The 18,823-nt window shown below is 40.8% G+C and overlaps 1 protein-coding gene across 1 annotated transcript in view; it reads left to right on the plus strand.

Moving 5' to 3' along the window:
• SLC34A3 (solute carrier family 34 member 3) overlaps positions 1-18,823 on the plus strand; it is a 32,517-nt gene extending 13,694 nt beyond the window's left edge. Inside the window, exons 12-14 of the mRNA XM_069072744.1 lie at positions 14,073-14,197; positions 15,153-15,634; positions 17,918-18,823. Of these exons, the coding sequence (XP_068928845.1) occupies positions 14,073-14,197; positions 15,153-15,626 (599 nt within the window). The 3' untranslated portion in view covers positions 15,627-15,634; positions 17,918-18,823. The remainder of the gene's footprint in view (positions 1-14,072; positions 14,198-15,152; positions 15,635-17,917) is intronic.

Raw genomic sequence — 18,823 nt, forward strand, 5'->3', positions numbered from 1 at the left:
TTGTTTTCTGGAGACAATTTATGGACTCTTTTAATTGTACTTTATTTTCTGTATTCAGAGGTCTGGAGCAGTTTTCTTATATTATATATTATATAATATTATATTATATTCTTATATATATTCTTATAATATTATTCTAATATTATTATATTATCTAATATATCTTATATTATAATATATATTATATTAAATATTATATTATTTCCTTCATTATAGTGTTCATACTTTTTTACTTGTCATATTCTTCTGGGAGACCTATGATTCTTAAGTTCTTTCTGCATATCCTGTCTTCAAGATCTGACTTTGGCTTGTGTAGAGATCATGTGTTCTTTTAATGTGGTTGTCTTTTGCTTCTTTTTTTGCCAGATTTCTCTCCATTTCAGTATTCCTTCATTCAAAATGTGTTAAATCTTTTTTACTTCCTTGAGGGAAACTCTCCTTTGTGGATGCAACCTTTTCTCATCCGCTAATTGGGTATTTTATTACTTACATTGAAAACTATAACTTTTAGCACATATTAATTCCTAATTTCTTCTCTAATGGATTTCATTTCTCTTTTGAACCATTCTGGAATTTCCTTGTTTTGGTTCCACAGAATTCTGTGTTTCCTCAGGTATTCCCGAGGCAGTTAGGTTATGTAATGGATACAGCACTGAACCTGGAGTCAGGAAGACCTGAGTTCAAATGTAACCTCAGACCCTTACTTTCTATATGACCATGCTTCAGTTTTCTCATCTCTAAAACTGGAATAATAATAGCTATTTCCTCCTAGAATTATTATAAGGATAAAATGAGACAATAATTTTAAGGGACTTTGCAAACCTTAAAAGTACAATACAAATGCTAACTGCTATTGGTTATAACTGTCATTTGCCTTGCAATATTTATTCAGAGAGTTCTATAATCTCTTTGAGGATTTAGTATTCATATTTCTTTCTAGTTTTAGGTTCCCCTCTATTAAGTTTTTTTCTTCTTGAAATCTTTGGGGTTTCAGCCTTTCTCTTTACATTTCCTTATCATGCACTTTCTGATTTTTCTTCCTTTCCTGGACAGTATATTAGTAAGGCTGGACTACAAGGCTTCCTTGGTCCCCTTCCACATAGAGAGACTTAGGTTTCACTGGTCTTTGTCCATGCCTTTGAGAGCTTTTTAGGGAACAGGACTGACCCCAGCTAAGTTTCAGTCCCTTTTCCTTCAGGTCTGATACAGTCATTCATACTGTCCTGAACTGTTCCTTCCTTGTCTCTTCTCTTTTCTGGCTGAGATGAATCAACATCTTCTACTTTTTGTAGGGTAGAGAGAGGGTGTAGAGACTATTCCTAACAGTTTCTGTAGCAGGCAGACAGTAGTGCTCATTTCCCCCTTTTCCTTCCCTCCTTCTCACACAGTGGGAAAGAATAGGTATTTGAGGTGGGAGGAGATGGGCAGTGGGATGAGGTATTCCAGAAAAGTCTCTGTAGTGAGAAGGGATTCTAAAATGGGCTCCAGATCCAAGCTTGTGGGTCAGGTCAATTTGTGTGTCCTTGCTGGGAAGGTGGAGATTTGTGGTGAGCGCTTTAAAGGTTAATACTCTACAATGCTTATTCATAGAGATTTTTATCATGTCAAGGTTTTTTCTTTTCTGTCATGTGGGTCCAGCTGTAACTGCTGCATACCTGGTGCAGAATTGCTTTTTTTGGGATTGGGAAAGATGTTCAGTTTGCTATCCTATTGGTCTCATGACTAGAAAGTTTACCTTTGCTTTGTAACATTTTTCCAATTATTTGGATAAAGGAATGGATGGCCTGCTCATCAGATTTGTAGAGAATTCTTCAAGCTGGGAAGAAGGGCTAACACATTGGATGACAAGTTCAGGGATCAAAAAAATCCAGACAGGCCAGAACACTGGGCCAAATCTAAAAAGGTGAAATTCAAAAAAAGGTAAATGTAAAATATCCGGGCAGCAAGGTACCACAGTGGATAGAGCACTGGGCTTAGAATTGGGAAGACTCATCTTCAAAAATTCAAATTCAGCCTCAGACATTTACTAACCATGTGATCCTCTTCAAGTCACTTGACACTGTTTGCCTCACTTTTCCCATCTGTAAAATGAGCTGGAGAAGGAAATGACAAACCACTCTAGTATCCTTGCCAAAAAACCCCAAATGGGGTCACACAGAGCCAGATGTGACTGAAATGACTGAATGACAACAACAAATGTAAAATATAATATTAGTGTTCATAAATCAACACCAAAAGTGTAAGACTAAGAAAATGTGGCAAAACTTCTGGAGAGTTTTAATGAACTATAAATTCAATATGATTCTATAGTGCGATTTGGCAGCACCCCACCCCCCGAAGTGTTAAAGCAATCTTAGCCTGCAGTAAGAGGAGCACAGTGTCCAGGACTAGGGTAGTGTTAATTCCTCTGCATTCTGCCCTCATCAGAGCACATCTGTAGTACTGTGTCTCATTCTGAGCACATTTTAGATAAAACATTCATAAACTTGGAAAGGGTCCAAAGAAAGGCAACCAGGATAATGAGGGGCCTTGAATTCATGCCACATGAGGATTCTTTGAAAGAACTGGGGGTGTTTACCCTGGAAAAACTAAGACTTGGGGGTGGAGGTGGGCATGATAGTTACCTTCAGGTATTTGGGCTGTCATGTGGAAAAGGGATTATCAGGCTTGTTCTGCCTGAGTGCAGTTCTCAGAGTTCAGAACTTGGAGCAATGGGTGGACTCTGCAGAGGAAAAATTAGGCCTGATGTAGGGGGAAACTTCCCCACAGTTATAGCGAGTCAAAAATGGAATAGGCTTGAGGCAGCTAGCTAGATTCAGTAGATAGAGCACCAGCCTTGGAGTCAAGAGGACATGAGTTCAAATTCGGCCTGAGACACTTAACCCCAAGTGCTTACACATTTAAACAAAAAAATGGAATGGGCTGCTGTGAATAGTGGCTTCCCTCTTATAATGAAAGCCTTAAAGCAAAAATTGAATGACCTCATTAGGTATATTGTAAAAGATATCTTTGTTTACATATGGGTTGAATTAGATGACCTCTGAGGTTTCTTCCAACTTTAAGATCCTGGGACAGTAACTCTCAACCACAGGAATTAGGGGAAAATGGAGTGGGAGTTTGCTAGCCATAATCTAAGGAAAATACTAAATAAGGGGCGGTTAGGTGGTACAGTGAATAGAGCACTGGCCCTGGAGTCAGGAGGACCTCAGACACTTAACACGTACTAGACTTGTGACCTTGGGCAAGTCACTTAACCCCAATTGCCCTCCAAAAAGCAAAAATAAGAAGAAAAAAAGAAAATACTAAATGACTAATACTCCCACTATGCAGGGTTTTATAATGAAGGAAGGTGGCAGCAAAGAGATTTGGTCCAGAATTTCAACAGAAAATACCTGTGATGGGGACCCTAGGGCCCCTCTGAACTGGCACTTCCTTTGCCTCATCCCAGGGTAACAAATGGTGATGCACACAGAGAAAATTTAAAATCATTTGATTGCAGATTTTGAAAGTTGAAAGGGACCTCCATAGTGGTCTAGTAAAACACAAAGAAAGGGGGAGCTGTCTATCTCTCAAAGCAGTTCATTTTATTTTTGAACAGCTCTTAGGAGCTTTTTTTTTTTTTTAACTTTTCAGGTCTAAATTTTCTTCTTTGTAACTTCCGCCTGTTACTTCTGGTTCTGCCCTCTGGGACCAAACAGAATGAATCTAATAATCCCCTTTCCACATGATAGCCCTTCAAATATTTGAAAACAGCTAGCATGTCCTCCCCCCGCATCTTCTTTTCTCCAGGCTCAACATTTCCAGTTTCTTCCGGCAATGCCCATATGACATGGCCTTAACCCTACTTGACTATAGCTCTGTACCATACTAGCTTCTTTTTTTTCTGGATGTACTCATGATCAATATACTTAAACTGTGTCAGCTAGAACTTAACAGAGTGCTGTTCCAGATGAAACCTGACCAGGGCAACTTCTTGTTCTTCTTCCCTTCCTTCTCCTCCTCTTCCTTCTTCAGCTTGAAGTCCATTAAAACATCCAAATATCTTTTAGACAAACTGCCATCTGACCTAATACTTTCCTCACCTTCCACCTGTAGTGTGTAGGCTCTGAGCTACTTTGCCGAACCACATTTGTTCTAGTGGGTCAGGTCCCCAAAGTGAGCCTACTACTTTTCTTGGGGTTCTAATGGCAAAACTCTGAAAGGTTAAAGACATCTAATACTGATGTTATTGAGCCCCTATCTGATGTGTTCCTCCCAATATCAATGTTCATCAACAAACATCTGCCCAAAATCAATTGATCATTTGATCTTTCCTCCATATGAATTAACCTACTAATACCAATTAGCTTTCACAAAGCAACATTTACTGAGAAGGCTGAAATGTAACAGTCTCCTAAACCTGGAACCCTCTCTTCTCTCTACATATCCACTCATCCCTCAGAGACAGTAAACTCCAACACGAAGTGGTAACTATTGAACATTAGACCAAATTCACTTCTGGGAGAGGCATAGATGATGGACAAATCACTCCCTTGCTTAAAGGACATCACGTATTGACTGCTGGCTCAGTTCATTGTTGGACTGGGTCCAGCAGGTCTTTTCCCACGGCTGGCTCCTCAGGTCCTGTTGCTACTGGCAGATTCTGTTTTGGACTCCAGTCTCTGGACCTCTGGTAGCTCTTGCAACTTTTGAAGCTCACACACGGTCATACATGGGTCGTTTCTGTCTCTGATACTTCTTCATCTAAGACCAGAAAAGACTAGATACAACAGAGAGGTGGTGTATTCATGCAAGGTGGAGAAAGAAGGCAGCTATCAGCAGGAAGCAGGCCACAGCCACTAAAGGAGCTGTTACCAGAGGCTTACAACACTTTAGCAAAGGAGTTTATTCATCAGTTTCCAGCCTTTTGTATGCCTACTCAATTCTAGATCAGTATTCAACTAAAAGGCTGATTTATATTTTTATTTATTTTGGTCACCACACAATAAGCAGACAGGAAACAACCAAGAAGATACCTGTGTATTCAATTCAGTCATTTTTTAGTTGTATCTGACTCTTTGTGACCCCACTTGGAGTTTTCTTGGCAGAGATACTGAAGTGGTTTGCCATTTCCTTCTCCAGACCATTTTACAGATGAGGAAACTGAGGCAAACAGGGTTAAGTAACTTGCCCAGGGTCATACAGCTAGTAAGTGTCTGAGGTCAGATTTGAATTCAGGAAGATGAGTCTTTCTGACTCCAGGCCCAAGACTCCCCACTGCACCACCTAGCTTTTTTGCATACCTGTGCATACTATGAGACAAAGAATGGGCCCCTCTGTCATACTTCTAGATGTAAGCTCACCAAGTCAGGCAGAGATATATTACATGCTCTAAGGATGTGGTCCTTAGAGTTTACTTATGAAAATGATTTTTTAAAAATAATACTAAAGTATAAGGATTTCCATTTATTCTTACTGAGTTTTATCTGATTTGATTCAGTCTAATACTCTAACCTGTAAAGATCTTATTGGATCCTGACACTCTCATCTATTGTGTTAGCTATCCCACCCAGTTTATATCATGTACATTTATTAAGCATAAAATCTTTGCCATTTAAATTATTGATTAAAAAAATGTTAAATAGCAAAGGGCCAAGTGCAGATTCCTGGGTTATTACACTGGAGACCTCCTGCCACATTGACGTTGAACCACTAACAGCTACTCTTTTAATCTGGTTCTCTCATTAATTCTGAGTCATCTAATTGAATTATTGTCTAGTTCACACCTCTCCACCTTCCTCACTAGAACAGTATGAGTGAGTTACTTTATTCAAAACTTTATTAAAGTCCAAGTAAACTCTAGAGAATTCTCCCCATCTACCAGTTTGGTAAGATTGTCATAAATGGAAATGAGATTAGTCCACCATAACCTGTTATTGAAGAAGCCACTCTGGCTCTCTGTATTGAGTTACTGCTTCCTTCTCTAGATATTCATTCATTATCTGCTTAATGACCTCTTCCAGAATTTTCTTTTTTTTTTTTTTGAGGGGGGAAGGCCAGGCAGTTGGGGTTAAGTGACTTGCCTAAGGTCACACGGCTAGTAAGTGTTAAGTGTCTGAGGCCGAATTTGAACTCAGGTCCTCCTGACTTCAGGACCAGTGCTCTATTCACTGCACCACCTAGCCATTCCCTCTTCCAGAATTTTCTCCAGAATCAATGTCAATCTCATTTGTCTATAATTTAAGATCATTCCCTTCTCTTTTTTTGCCAGTCAGAAAGACTGGGGCAACTAGGTGGTGCAGTGAATAGAGACCTGCCCTAAAGTCAGGAATACCTGAGTTCAAATGCAACCTCAGACACTTGACACACTTACTAGCCGTGTGACTTTAGACAAGTCACTTGACCCCAATTGCCTTGCCTTTCCCCTCCAAAAAAAAAAAAAGAAAGAAAGAAAATCAGAAAAACATTTGCCTTTTCTCTAATTCTGTGGTTCTTCTCCTATTTTCCATGATCTTTCAAGCATTATTGACCTTGGTTTGAAAATCACGCCTGTTAGTTTCAGTATCTGAAGATATTGTTCATCTGGACCAGATAACTTAAACGTATCAAGGGCAGCCAGGCATTCTAGACATTAAACGAGATATTAAATCTCCTTACTTATCTTGGATATTAACTCTGTTAGCTATTTTTGTTCTGTCATTTCCAGTGCAAAGGTCATTTACCTTGGCAAAGAAAAGAATTGAGCAACTCTGCTCTCTCTTGTTAGTTTATCATCCTCCCATCCACTCTTTGAGGCTCCCTTTTCTCTCAGTAGAGTTTTCTTCAGCTTTCCCTGCCAGCCTCAGCTCATTATAACATTTAGCAATTCTCGGCATTTGTTTTTTCAAGGCCATATCATGTTCTTCAGTCCATACCTGTTATCTAGCCTTGTTTCTGTCTTCTGTATATTTCTTTGCAAAAATCTAAATTGGTTGGTGAGTGCTCTGTGCATCCATATCATTCTCTTCAGATAAATCTTTTTTCCTTTCTTTTTGGAATTGTTTCCCTTTGTATCATCAGACTTTATTCCTATATAGTTTCTACCTTTCCATATAGATTTGTAGTCCATTTTTAGTCATCTGTGCCCTTTGAGATCTACTTTCCCCAAATCTAGGGAACATGTTAGACTCCGCTCAGATTTTCTCTCCTCTATCAAAAACTCTAGGAGAGAGTAATCATTTTTCTCCAGTTTCCCTATTGTTCCCACCCTCCCTGTTAGTGAGAATCGTATCCAGAATAGAATTTCCTCTTGCTGGGTCCTCCACATTTTGGAGGATGGAATTATCACTAAGGCAATTCAAGAAGTTATTAGTATCTCTGGATTCATTAGGAGAAATCTAGTTCATTAAGTCCCCTATCAATATTATATTATACATCTGTGCCAAGCTAGAAATCCATTTCCCAAACTGCTCATATATTTACACTTCATTTCCTGGTGGCCTGTAGTATATACTGCAATGACCAATTCACTTCTGTTTTTCCCCCTATTGAGGAGAATCACCCAAATACTCTTTATTATGCTTCCTCCCTCTGGTGTCTGGATTTCCTCACATACCTTCTATTTTTTTTTTTTTTTGCTTTTTTTTTTGGAGGGCAATTGGGGTTAAGTAACTTGCCCAAGGTTACTTGGCTAGTTTTTTTGTGTGGATGTTAAGTGTCTGAGGAGGAACCAAACTCGGGTCCTCCTGCCTCGGGGGCCAGCACTTTACTCACTGCACCAGCTAGCTGCCCCCCTCACATACCTTCTTAATATTCATTACTACCCTCTACCCCACCTTTTATCTATCCTCTTTCTTTTTTGATACGAAATACCTTTCTAGAACCTTAATCTATGCATCCATTTTATCACACAAGTCTCAGCACTATCTATGAGGTCTAATTTGCTTCCTCACATTAGGACTTCTAGTTTCTCTTTTTCCCACCTAAACTTGAGGCATTTGTATATAGACACTAGATGCCATAGGTTTAATTATTGGCTCCTTTTTTGGATTTTGAGTCTTATGGACATATGGGCAACTGCCATTCTTTATTATAGCTTCCCTCCATGATATCTAGCTTGTGGTATATAGATAGCCTTTTCTCTCCCCCATCTCTTTTGGCTTAAAGACCTTTTGATTAGATTTGCAAGATACCCAGTAAATACATTTTTACCATACTTGGTTAGGTGTACTCCATCACTACCTGGGAATCCCTTATCCTGATATTTTAAGCAGTGGTCCAGAAGTCCAAGTCACATTCTCATATACCACCTTCTTGGCCATTTATTCACTTCCCAAATTAACTGTTCTTCTCTTCATCCCCTTCATACCTTCAAAGGCAACAGTGAGGAAAATACAACCTGTGCCTCTGTGGTCTTCAGTTTCTTGCCCAAGACTTCATAATGGTTGGCAATGCTTTTTAGATTCCTTTTGGCAGTATCACCCATGCCTGAATGAATCACCAGAAGTGAGGAATAGTCATCTGTTTTGTTAAGTCTTGGGAGGTTCTCTATTAGGCCTTGGATATATGCCCTGGGAAGACAACAGATCTGTCTATTGTTGCCCTTGGGTCCACAAACAGGCCTCCGGACTTCCGAGTGGGCAGTTACCCAATCTAGCCACACTTCTCTTCTTCCTCTGACCCTCAATGGGAGATCTTTCACCTGTTGGCTTCTAAGGGAAAGCCTATGACATCATCTGTGAGAGGACATGAAGCTTCTTCCTCCCCAGAGCACCCAGATCCTTCCTCTCCTGGAAGAGTCTCAAATCTGTTTTTAAGCTCTAAGTGTACAGCTGTCCTTTCCCTTTTTTCCTCTGTGCAACATTCTTCTACTCTAATATTGGAGCAGAAGTCAAATTCCTTCCTCCATCTCTGAGGATGGAGTGCCCCCCATTTTCCCCCACTGAAAACATTTCTGTTTTCTTTAGAAATATTTCATTGTCCCTAACAATCTGAAGTGAGGGGACAGGTTCTTTGAATCACTTTATCTTCTCCAGATCAGCCTCCTCCTGGAATACAGATAACAGTCACTCAGCTGGGGCAGAAATACAAATATTATTCAATTGATTCAAGTCATTACATATTTTTACCTACTCTGCATTCTGGTTGAGATTTTCAGCCTTTTTTTTTTTAAATGACTTGTGGATATTTACACCTCACCTGATTAAAACTTTTATTGTCTATTATCTCATTTTAATAACTTAATAGCCCTATTAAACTTCCTTTCCTTATAGTCTCAACCACAACGACACAGTTAATCCTCATCTCCCCTTGTGCCTTGAATTAACCTATTTCATCTATTTTCCCTATCTGCTAATCCACTCTGTCAATTTGCTTTACCCACTGTTTGCTCAGATTTATTCCACTTATCTTTTCTTACTTGCCTTGCCTTATATTGTCAACAACTTTCTTTTTTCTTTTTGGGTTTCCACCTTCAGGTCCTACTCCAAAAATCTCCTTATTATCCTGCTTTTGGAGGAAACACATGACTTGGTCAGGATTGGTGTGTGAGGCCCTAGTCTTGCATGAGGTCTTATTTTTTTATTTAATATTTTATTTTTCTTCAATTACATGTAAAAACAATTTTAACTTTTTTTTTCAAATTTTGAGTTCTAAATTTTCTCCCTCCCTTCCCCCTCATTGAGAAGGCAAGCAATTTGACTCAGTTTATACATGTGTAGTCATGCAAAACACATTTCCATATAAGTCATTCTGTGAAAGAAAACACAGACAAAAAAAAAACAAGAAAAAATGAAGTAAAGGGGGCAGCTAGGTGGTGCAGTGAATAGAGCACCTGCCTGGGAGTCAGGAGGACCTGAGTACAAATCCAGCCTCAGACACTTAACACTAACTAGCCATGTGACCTTGGGCAAGTCACTTAACCCCAATTTCCCTCCCCTCCCCACTCCAAAAAGCAAAAACAAAAAAAAATGAAGTAAAGAAAAAGTATTTTTGATCTGCATTCAGGCTCCACCAGTTTCCTCTTTGGAGATGGACAGTATCTTTCATCATAAGTCCTACAGAATTGTATTGGATCATTGTATTGCTGAGAATAATTGCTGTTACCGTGTATAATATTCTCCTGCTTCTGCTTATTTCACTTTGTCTCAGTTCATGTAAGTCTTTCCTGGTTCTTCTGAGAGCATCCTGTTCATTATTTCTTATGGCACAATAGTATTACATTATAATTATATACAACAACTTGTTCAGCCATTCCCCAATTGATAGACATCCCCTCAGTTTCCAATTCTTTGGCACCATTAAAAGAGCTGCTATCAATATTATTATACACATAGGTCCTTTTCCTTTTTGCTTTTTTATCTCTTTGAGATACAGACCTAGGAGTGGTATAGTTTGGTCAGAGGGTCTGCATGGTTTTATAGCCCTTTGGGCATAGCTCCAAATTGCTCTCCAGATTGGTTGAATTAGTATACAGCTTCACCAATAGTACATTAGTGTTTTAATTTTCCCACATCCCCTCCAACATTTGTAATTTTCCTTTTCTGTCATGTTAGCCAATCTGACAGGTGTGAGGTAGTAGCTCAGAGTTGTTTTAATTTGCATTTCTCTTACTAATAGTCATTTAGAGCATTTTTTTATATGACTGTAGCTAACTTTGGTTACTTTGAAAATTATCTCTTCATATCCTTTGACCATTTATCAGTTTGAAATGACTCTTATTTCTATAAATTTGACTCAGTTTTCTATGTTTGAGAAAGTAAATCTTTATCAGAGAAACTGTAAAAAAAAACTTTTACAGTAATGATTACCAACTATGTATTTCCATCTATTCTATTTCCTCCCTGTTTATCCTACTCTCCTTTTACCCTGTCCATTCTCAAAAGTGTTTTGCTTCTGACTTCTACTTCCCCCAAACAGCCCTCCTTTCTATCAGCTCCACTCCCCTTCTCTTATCCCCTTCCCTTCCTACTTTCCTGTATGGTAAGATAGGTTTCTATCCCCAACTGAGTGTGTATATCCTTCCCTCTTTGAGCCAATTCTGATGAGAGAGATTCATGAGATCCCCTCCTAGCTTCCCCCATTTTCCCCTCCACTATAAAAATCTCTTTCAGGCTTTTTTTATGTCAGATAATTTATCCCATTCTATTTCTCCCTTTCCCCTTCTCCTTGTGCATTCTTTTTTTTCATCCCTTAATTTTATTTTTTAGATAATGATATAATCACATTCAACTCACACCTCTGCTTTCTGTCTATGTGTACTCCTTCTAACTGCCCTAATAATGAGAAAGTTTTTAGGAGTTATAAATATCATTTTCCCATGTAGGAATATAAACAGTTTAATCTTATCAAATCCCTTATTATTTCTCTTTCCTGTTTACCTTCTTGTGCTTTTTTTGCATCTTGTATTTCAAAGTTAAATTTTCTATTTAGCTCTGGTCTTTTCATCAGGAATGCTTGAAAGTCCTCTATTTCACTGAATATCCATTTTTTTCCCCAGAAGGATTATACTCAGTTTTGCTGGGTAAGTGGTTCTTGGTTGCAGTCCTAGCTCTTTTGCCATTTAGAAGATTATATTCTAAGCCCTCCAATCCTTTAATATAGAAGCTGCTGAATCTTGTTATGCTGACTGTGTCTCCACAATATTTGGATTGTTTCTTTTTGGCTGCTTATAGTATTTTCTCCTTGATCTGGGAGGTCTAGAATTTGGCTATAATATTCCTCGGAGTTTTCATTTGGGGATCTCTTTCAGGAAGTGATTGGTAGATTCTTTCAATTTTTATTTTACCTTCTGGTTCTAGAATGTCAGGGCAGTTTCCTTGATAATTTCTTGAAAGATGATGTCTAAGATCTTTTTTTGATCGTGACTTTTAGGTAGTTCTGTAATTCTTAAACTGTCTCCTCTGAATCTATTTTCCAGGTCAGTTGTTTTTCCAATGAGATATTTCACATTTTCTTCTATTTTTTCAGTCTTTTGATTTTTTAAAAATTGTTTCTACATATCTCATAAAGTCATTAGCTTTGGGGTGGCTAGGTGGCGCAGTGAGCACCAGCCCTGGAGTCAGGAGGACCTGAGTTCAAATTTGGCCTCAGATACTTAACACACACAAAAACTAGCCATGTGAACTTGGGCAAGTCACTTAACCCCAACTGCCCTCTAAAAAGCAAAAAATAAATAAATAAATAAAGTCATTAGCTTCCACTTGCCCAATTCTAAGTTTTAAGGAATTATTTTCTTCATTGAGCTTTTGTACTTTCTTTTCCATTTGGTCAGTTTTACTTTTTAAGGACTTCTCTTCGGTGAACTTTTGTATATCTTTTTTCAAAATTTTCTTCTCTTCATTGGATTTTTTTGCTTCTTTTACCATTTGACTTATTCTGTTTTTTAAGGTGTTATTTTCTTCAGTATTCTTTTGTGTCTCCTTTACCAAATTGTTGACTCTTTTTAAAATTATTATTTACTTGCACCATTCTCATTTTTTCTCTATCTCTCTTACTTGATTTTTTAAATCTTTTTTGAGCTGTTCCATGGCCTGAGACCAATTAATATTTTTCTTTGAGGTTTTAGATGAAAGAATTTTGCCTTAGTTGTTTTCTTCTGAATATGTTTTTTGTTTTTATTTTGCTTTTTGGAAGGCAATTGGGGTTAAGTGACTTGCCCAATGTCACACAGCTAGTAAGTGTGTCAAGTGTCTGAAGCCAGATTTGAACTCAGGTCCTCCAGACTCCAAGGCCGGTGCTCTATTTACTACGCCACCCAGCCGTCCCTGAGTATATGTTTTGATCTTCCTTGTCACCATAATAACTTTCTATGGTCAGAATTTTTTTCTGTTGTTTGATCATTTTCCAGCCTATTTCTTGACTTTTAACTCTATGCTAAAGTGGGCCTCTGCTTCCCAAGTGGAGGGTGCACTGTCCCAAGCTTTAGGCTTGTTATGTAGCTGTTTTCAGAGATAATTTTGGGCTCTTCCAAGGTAGTATGATGTAGGGAGAGGTGTGTTTACTACTCTCTTGTGCTGTGCATTGGTTTGTGAGAGACCACAAGCACTCTTTTCAGCTTTGAACTGTGATCAGGGTCTCTCCTCCCCTGTGGTCATAAGCCTTGCTAGTGCCCCTCCTCACACTGGGACTGAGATCCAGGGCCGTGACCCAGATCCAAGTATGGGCAATGCAACAGAGTCTTGCCCCTGGTGCCAGCAAAGGAATCCCATAAATCTTTTTCTGACCCATTGTCCAATCCCCTTACTGTCCGTGGGTTGAGAAGTCTGAAAACCACTGTTGCTACCACTGATTCAGTTGTCCTGAGGCCTGCTCCTGGTTTGCTGGGGTCCAGTCTGCACTGTCTTGGCCCGTGCAGGATTGTACTCCTCTCTCACCATGGTGCAACAGACCTTTCCTACTGACCTTCTAAGTTGTCTTGGGATGGAAAATTGTTTTACTCTCTCTTTTTGTGCGTTCTGCTTCTCTAGAATTTCTTTAGAGTCATTATTTAAAAGTATTTGGAGGGGCTTGGGGGAGAGCTCAGGAAAGGCATGTCTGCCCCATGAGATTTTATTTTGAGGCACTTGCCACCTGGGCCTGTGATAGCTGTAGAGGGTTGAGGAATTGTTTGTCTCAGATGGTTTGGTGAAACAGGGTTGAGTTGGGAGCTCCTTTACATGTGGCGCCAGATTAAAAAAGCCTCCAGTTCAGTCCCTTGGCACTCAGTGGTAATGGAATATAAAAGTATTGTTTTTTTGGATGATTTGGTGTGTCCTCTAAATACAGCTCCCTCAGGAGGACAATTCTTCACTTTCCTGTACACTGTGAAAAAATAGGAAGGAAGACTTCTGGGCCAGGAGACTTGATGTCGTGAATAGCCCTCACTTGCCTGGGCACTCATTTTGGGAGGAGGAAATGCTGGGATAGGAGTTTGGTGTCATGGCCTTTGCCTGGGCATGTAGTGGTAACAGAAGACTGATAGAGAAGGAAGGGGAAGGCTCTGAAGTAGGTAGGTGAAGATCCTTCTCTACCCCAGGCATGTGTATAGGAACACCAGGCTAGGTCCTTCCAGGCTTTCTCCCCGAAGTGGCAGTTCTTAGGTCTAGTCTTCAAGTGACTCCCATATTCTCCCCTAGGAGTTGGAGTGATCAGCATGGAGCGGGCATACCCCCTCTTCCTGGGTTCCAATGTTGGCACAACCACCACGGCTTTGCTAGCTGCTCTCGCCAGCCCTTCCAACATGCTGCTCAGCGCAGTCCAGGTATCTTAATGTGTCCTCCAGAGGGTCTCTCTTTTCCCTAAAGGAAAATCCTTTCCTTCGGTTTCCACTCCCAGCTTAGGGGCAGAGTCTGGAATGGGAGAAACACCAGACTTGCAGTCAGCAGAACAGCACGAAGCCCCCAGGATGCCCCATTCTAAATTTGACATGGGCTTTCCCCGCTATGTGCAAAGTTTGACTGAGGAGCCTAGACATATGAAACCTTCCATCTGTGCCCTGAATTCTATACCTCCAAACACTCATCTCTTTTCCCTTCAGCGTCTTCCATTTCTCCCTCTTCTCTGGGTCTTTTACCCCTTGCTTGAAGCTAGGCTCAAGTCTCCCTGGTTATAAGAAAAACCTTTCCTTGATCCTATTACCACTTGTGTTTCTTCCTCTCTTTTGCCACCAAATTTATCTTTCATGTGACAGCATTCTGAGGGGCAGGAATAAGAACGGGGCCCCAGACTTTGCCCGAACCTGTCACTGAGTCAGCCTTACCCAGGGTCAATCCCAATCTCACCAACCTCTTATCAGACCTGGTTTGTCCCAGTTTATCATGAATTGATTAAGGATTTATCAGAATCATTTATGCCTCATAATTATCAGAATATCCTGGGTGGGGCAGGGGTCCAAGAGAAATGTCCTTAGTAATCCCTTGGTAAGGCTAAATTAAGAATAAGTAGGGCCTTTGTGTAATTCAGTCACCATTCATTCCATCCTTCGGGTGGATTCCCTCATCTAAGGGGTATTTGTACTCTGGTCTGTTCTATAAAAAGCCCCTTTATGGCCCTTTAAACCTGGGGTCCCTGAGGCAATGGCCTTTTTTGCTCTCATATGAATGCACCTTTGCCAAGAAACTGGTCCTGCATAAGCAATACCATTAGTGGGGAATTAGCTAGAGATCCCTTTGAGAGGTCTCTTTCCAGTCTACATCCTCATATAGATTTCTCCCTAGGTCTCACTCATCCACCTGTTCTTTAATGTGGCTGGGATTTTGCTGTGGTATGTAGTGCCTGCCTTCCGCCTGCCCATCCCCTTGGCCAAGAAGTTTGGGAATGTGACTGCCCGTTACCGCTGGGTGGCCGGTGTCTACCTACTTTTCAGCTTCTTCCTGATACCACTGGCAGTGTTTGGATTGTCGATGGCAGGAGGTGTAGTGCTGGGAGCGGTAGGAGGGCCCCTGCTTGGGCTCCTAGCCTTTGTCATCCTCATCAACCTGATGCAGCGGCATCACCCCACCTGGCTACCCCGTTGCCTCAGATCCTGGGCCTTCCTTCCCCTTTGGCTCCACTCCCTTCAGCCTTGGGACCATGCCATCACCAGGTGCTGCAAGTGCTGCCCTCAGGCCCAGGACTCACCTGAAGATGCCACAATCAAGGAAGCCCACTGCTTTGAGCACCCTGTTATCCTGGCCTCCCACAGACTCTGAAAATTCAGGTTCTTATCATGGCCATAATGGGTCACCAGGCCTGAGGGAAGGGTGGGGAGGACATGGAGAAGTACCTATTTCACCAGTTCTGGGTCCATTCAGGACAGGCTACACATGTGCACAGATTCATACAAAAAGACTGCTCCTTCTCACTTGGAGAGGTGAGCCCTGGATAGACCCAGGGCAGACTTCTAGGATACTACAGTGTCATATTTATACCACATATATCCCCATCCTCAACAAACCTATCCTCAGAATCCCCTTTTATTCTTATAGAATAAATGGAGGCCTGTATTATATGCCTCTTTTCCCCTCCCCAGACTTCTGCTTTCCTGACCCTACTGACTCCAGGGTTGGGAGGTTGTTTAGGCAAGATTCACACCTCTAGGCTGCCAGTAACTGAGTAAGAAAGGGACAAGCCTGGCTGATGCTGCCCCTTACTGGTCAATTAGGGAGTTTTCCAGCCTATTGTGAATCTGAAGAACAAATCTTCAATACTGCTAAGTCCTTGCTATATGTAGTATGTAGCTGATGGATGATCCTGTTCCAGAAACTGTCCAGAGTAGAGTCAGCACCAGAAACACAGTCCCATCCTCAGGAATTTTTTGGTCCAAGGGGTCCAGGAATGGGGATTTGGAGATGACTGGTCAGGAACCTGTCTGTGACTAGTGCTATTGAGTGTGGAAAATCCAAGTGTTCTTGGCTAGAAACAGTTTCCTGGGCAGATCTATGTAGGCCCAATTTAGTAGATTCTGCATCCAACAAAGAAAGGAATGAGAGAGAGAGAGCCTTGGAATCAGGAATAATTTCATATATGACAATAGTAGGATAATCATTATCAATTAATAAACTTTTTTTTTTACTTTTTTTTGAAGGGGAGGTCAGGGCAATTGGGGTTAAGTGACTTGCCCAAGGTCACATGGCTAGTAAGTGTTATGTGTCTGAGGCTAGATTTGAACGCAGGTCCTCCTGGCTCCAGGGCCAGTGCTCTATTCACTAGACCACCTAGCCACCCCTCAATTAATAAACATTAAGTGCTTACAGTGTACCAGGCAACTGTGCTAAGCATTAAGAATACAGGAAAAAAGTAAAAAACAGTCCCTGCATTCAAATAGTATGTATGAATGACATTTATATAAGATTTTAAGGTTTACAAAGTGCTTACATCACTTGATTCTTTCAACAACCCTATTAGCTGGGTGCCACAAATTACTACCATTATTTTATAGACGGGGCAATTAAGACTTAGAGAGATAATGACAACTATCCTTAGAGGCAAGACTAAACCCCAAATTTCTCTGGATACCAAGTCCAGCATTCTTTATAATATATACCCTAGGATCTAGAGATAGAATAGATTTTAAAGGAAAGTCATTGTCAAAGACTAAGGTCTATAGAGAAGAAATGATTTGTCCCATTTAAATAGGTAGCAAGTAGCAGAGCTGAGGTTCAGACTTAGGTCTTGATTCCCAAATCCAGTGCCCCTTCAACTATTTTCCTCTGATTCAGCATCCTCTAACTAAAACCACCCACTCTCCAAGACCCCATATCAGTTCCTCCCTGAGCTCAGTTCGCTCCCCCATTCAAGAATCCCCCATTTCTTCTTCATGTGGGTATTTACCTCATCTCCCCAGCTACATTTTTGGTTTCTTTGGCTGTGCTTCCCCCTTCCCCTTTACATTCTCTGACCTTTCTATTGGGGGAGTCCCAACAGAGGTAATGATAGCATTGGAATAGCACTTACTGTGTGCTAGGCCCAATGTGGTAAGTGCTTTTCAAATATTATCTCATTTGATCCTCATAACCACCCTGGGAAGCAGGTATTAATATTATCCCCATTTTATGTCTGGGAAAACTGAGATTAAGTGATTTACCCCAAGGTCACACAGCCAGTTGGTACCTGAGGCTGGGTTTGAATTCAGGTCTTCCTGGCTCCTGAATCAGCACTCTATCCGATGAGCCACCTAGCTCTCTGTTGTTAAGTCTTACCAATCAGAGGCGATACTGGTACCCAACATAGGCTGTGGTCAGAGGGAAGCAGTATGCTTAGTTCAAGAGGGAAATCAGTGAGCCAGTTTGGATAGGGTGCTTGGGGGAAGGATCAGGGAGATAATCCAATCATTGTTGAGATATTCTGCTCCAGCATTCACTCATTCTATCCCTTTGGGTGGACCACTTAACCTCTAGACTTGTTTCTTTGTCTGTAAAATAAGGGCCACATTCTTAGGTGATCTCCAAGCTACCTTCCAACTCCAAATTCTGTAACACTATTATTCTTTCTCTACCTTTAGTCTTTCCCTGAGCCAATGAGGGCCAGCTAGCACCCAGTCTCTGGCCCTGAGAAGACCATTCATCATTATGTATGGTGTGGAATAACTAAGAAGAAAAGGATGATGCCTCCGAGGGATTTCTTATGATCCTTCAACCCCACAGACACTTGTCTGAGTGGCTATCATTGCTCCAAGTTCCTGGATTTCTCCAACACCAGAGGGCCCCATTCTACATATGACAAGCCCAAAGCAAATTTAGCAACAGGTTTAGAAAACTAGGTCCTGAAATCAGGACTTCCTTATGTTTAACCTTTCCGTCTTCTGCCCTTTCACTATACCTCAATGCATCCTGTTCTGGGCAGCAAAGATTGACCACTGATCACCAGTCTCTTTAAGTCAGGGTTTTGAAGTCTGGTTTTCTCTTTTCCCTGAACAATCTCGTTCCTTCAGCATTTTGTGACCATAGGTCTTAGCTAAGTGAGCCTGGGTATTTTACCTCCCTGGTCATGTGGTCAGAGGAAAACCTTCCACACCTGTTTTCTCGTTTGTAACACGGCAGAAGAAAAATTGCCCCATCTGTCTGCCAGGGTGGAACATCATGAGAATAAAATAAGGTCATAAAAAGGGGAGCCCCTACCAAAAGAATGGTGAAGGTACTTTTAAAAAGTATGAGAGCTTGTTTCAAGTTCCTTAATTACCTCTTCTTTTCTCTTCTGGACCTTCTTTCAATTTTCCACAGTTGGGTCCAGCATTGGAACCTGGGATCTGGCATGGTGTATGTGGAGCTGAACTGAAAGATGACCCTTGGATTGGGGTGTGTTGGCTTTACAACCAGCTTTCCCCCACCAAAAAAAATTATATATCCACAACACTTTTTAAGGTTTAATCTGTTTTGGTTTTGTTTTTTGAGGGGGGAAGGCAAGGCAA

Source organism: Petaurus breviceps, unplaced genomic scaffold, assembly GCF_028583685.1.
Source record: "Petaurus breviceps papuanus isolate PSGF00001 unplaced genomic scaffold, PetGlider_PUasm1.0 90847, whole genome shotgun sequence".
Lineage (NCBI taxonomy): Eukaryota > Metazoa > Chordata > Mammalia > Diprotodontia > Petauridae > Petaurus > Petaurus breviceps.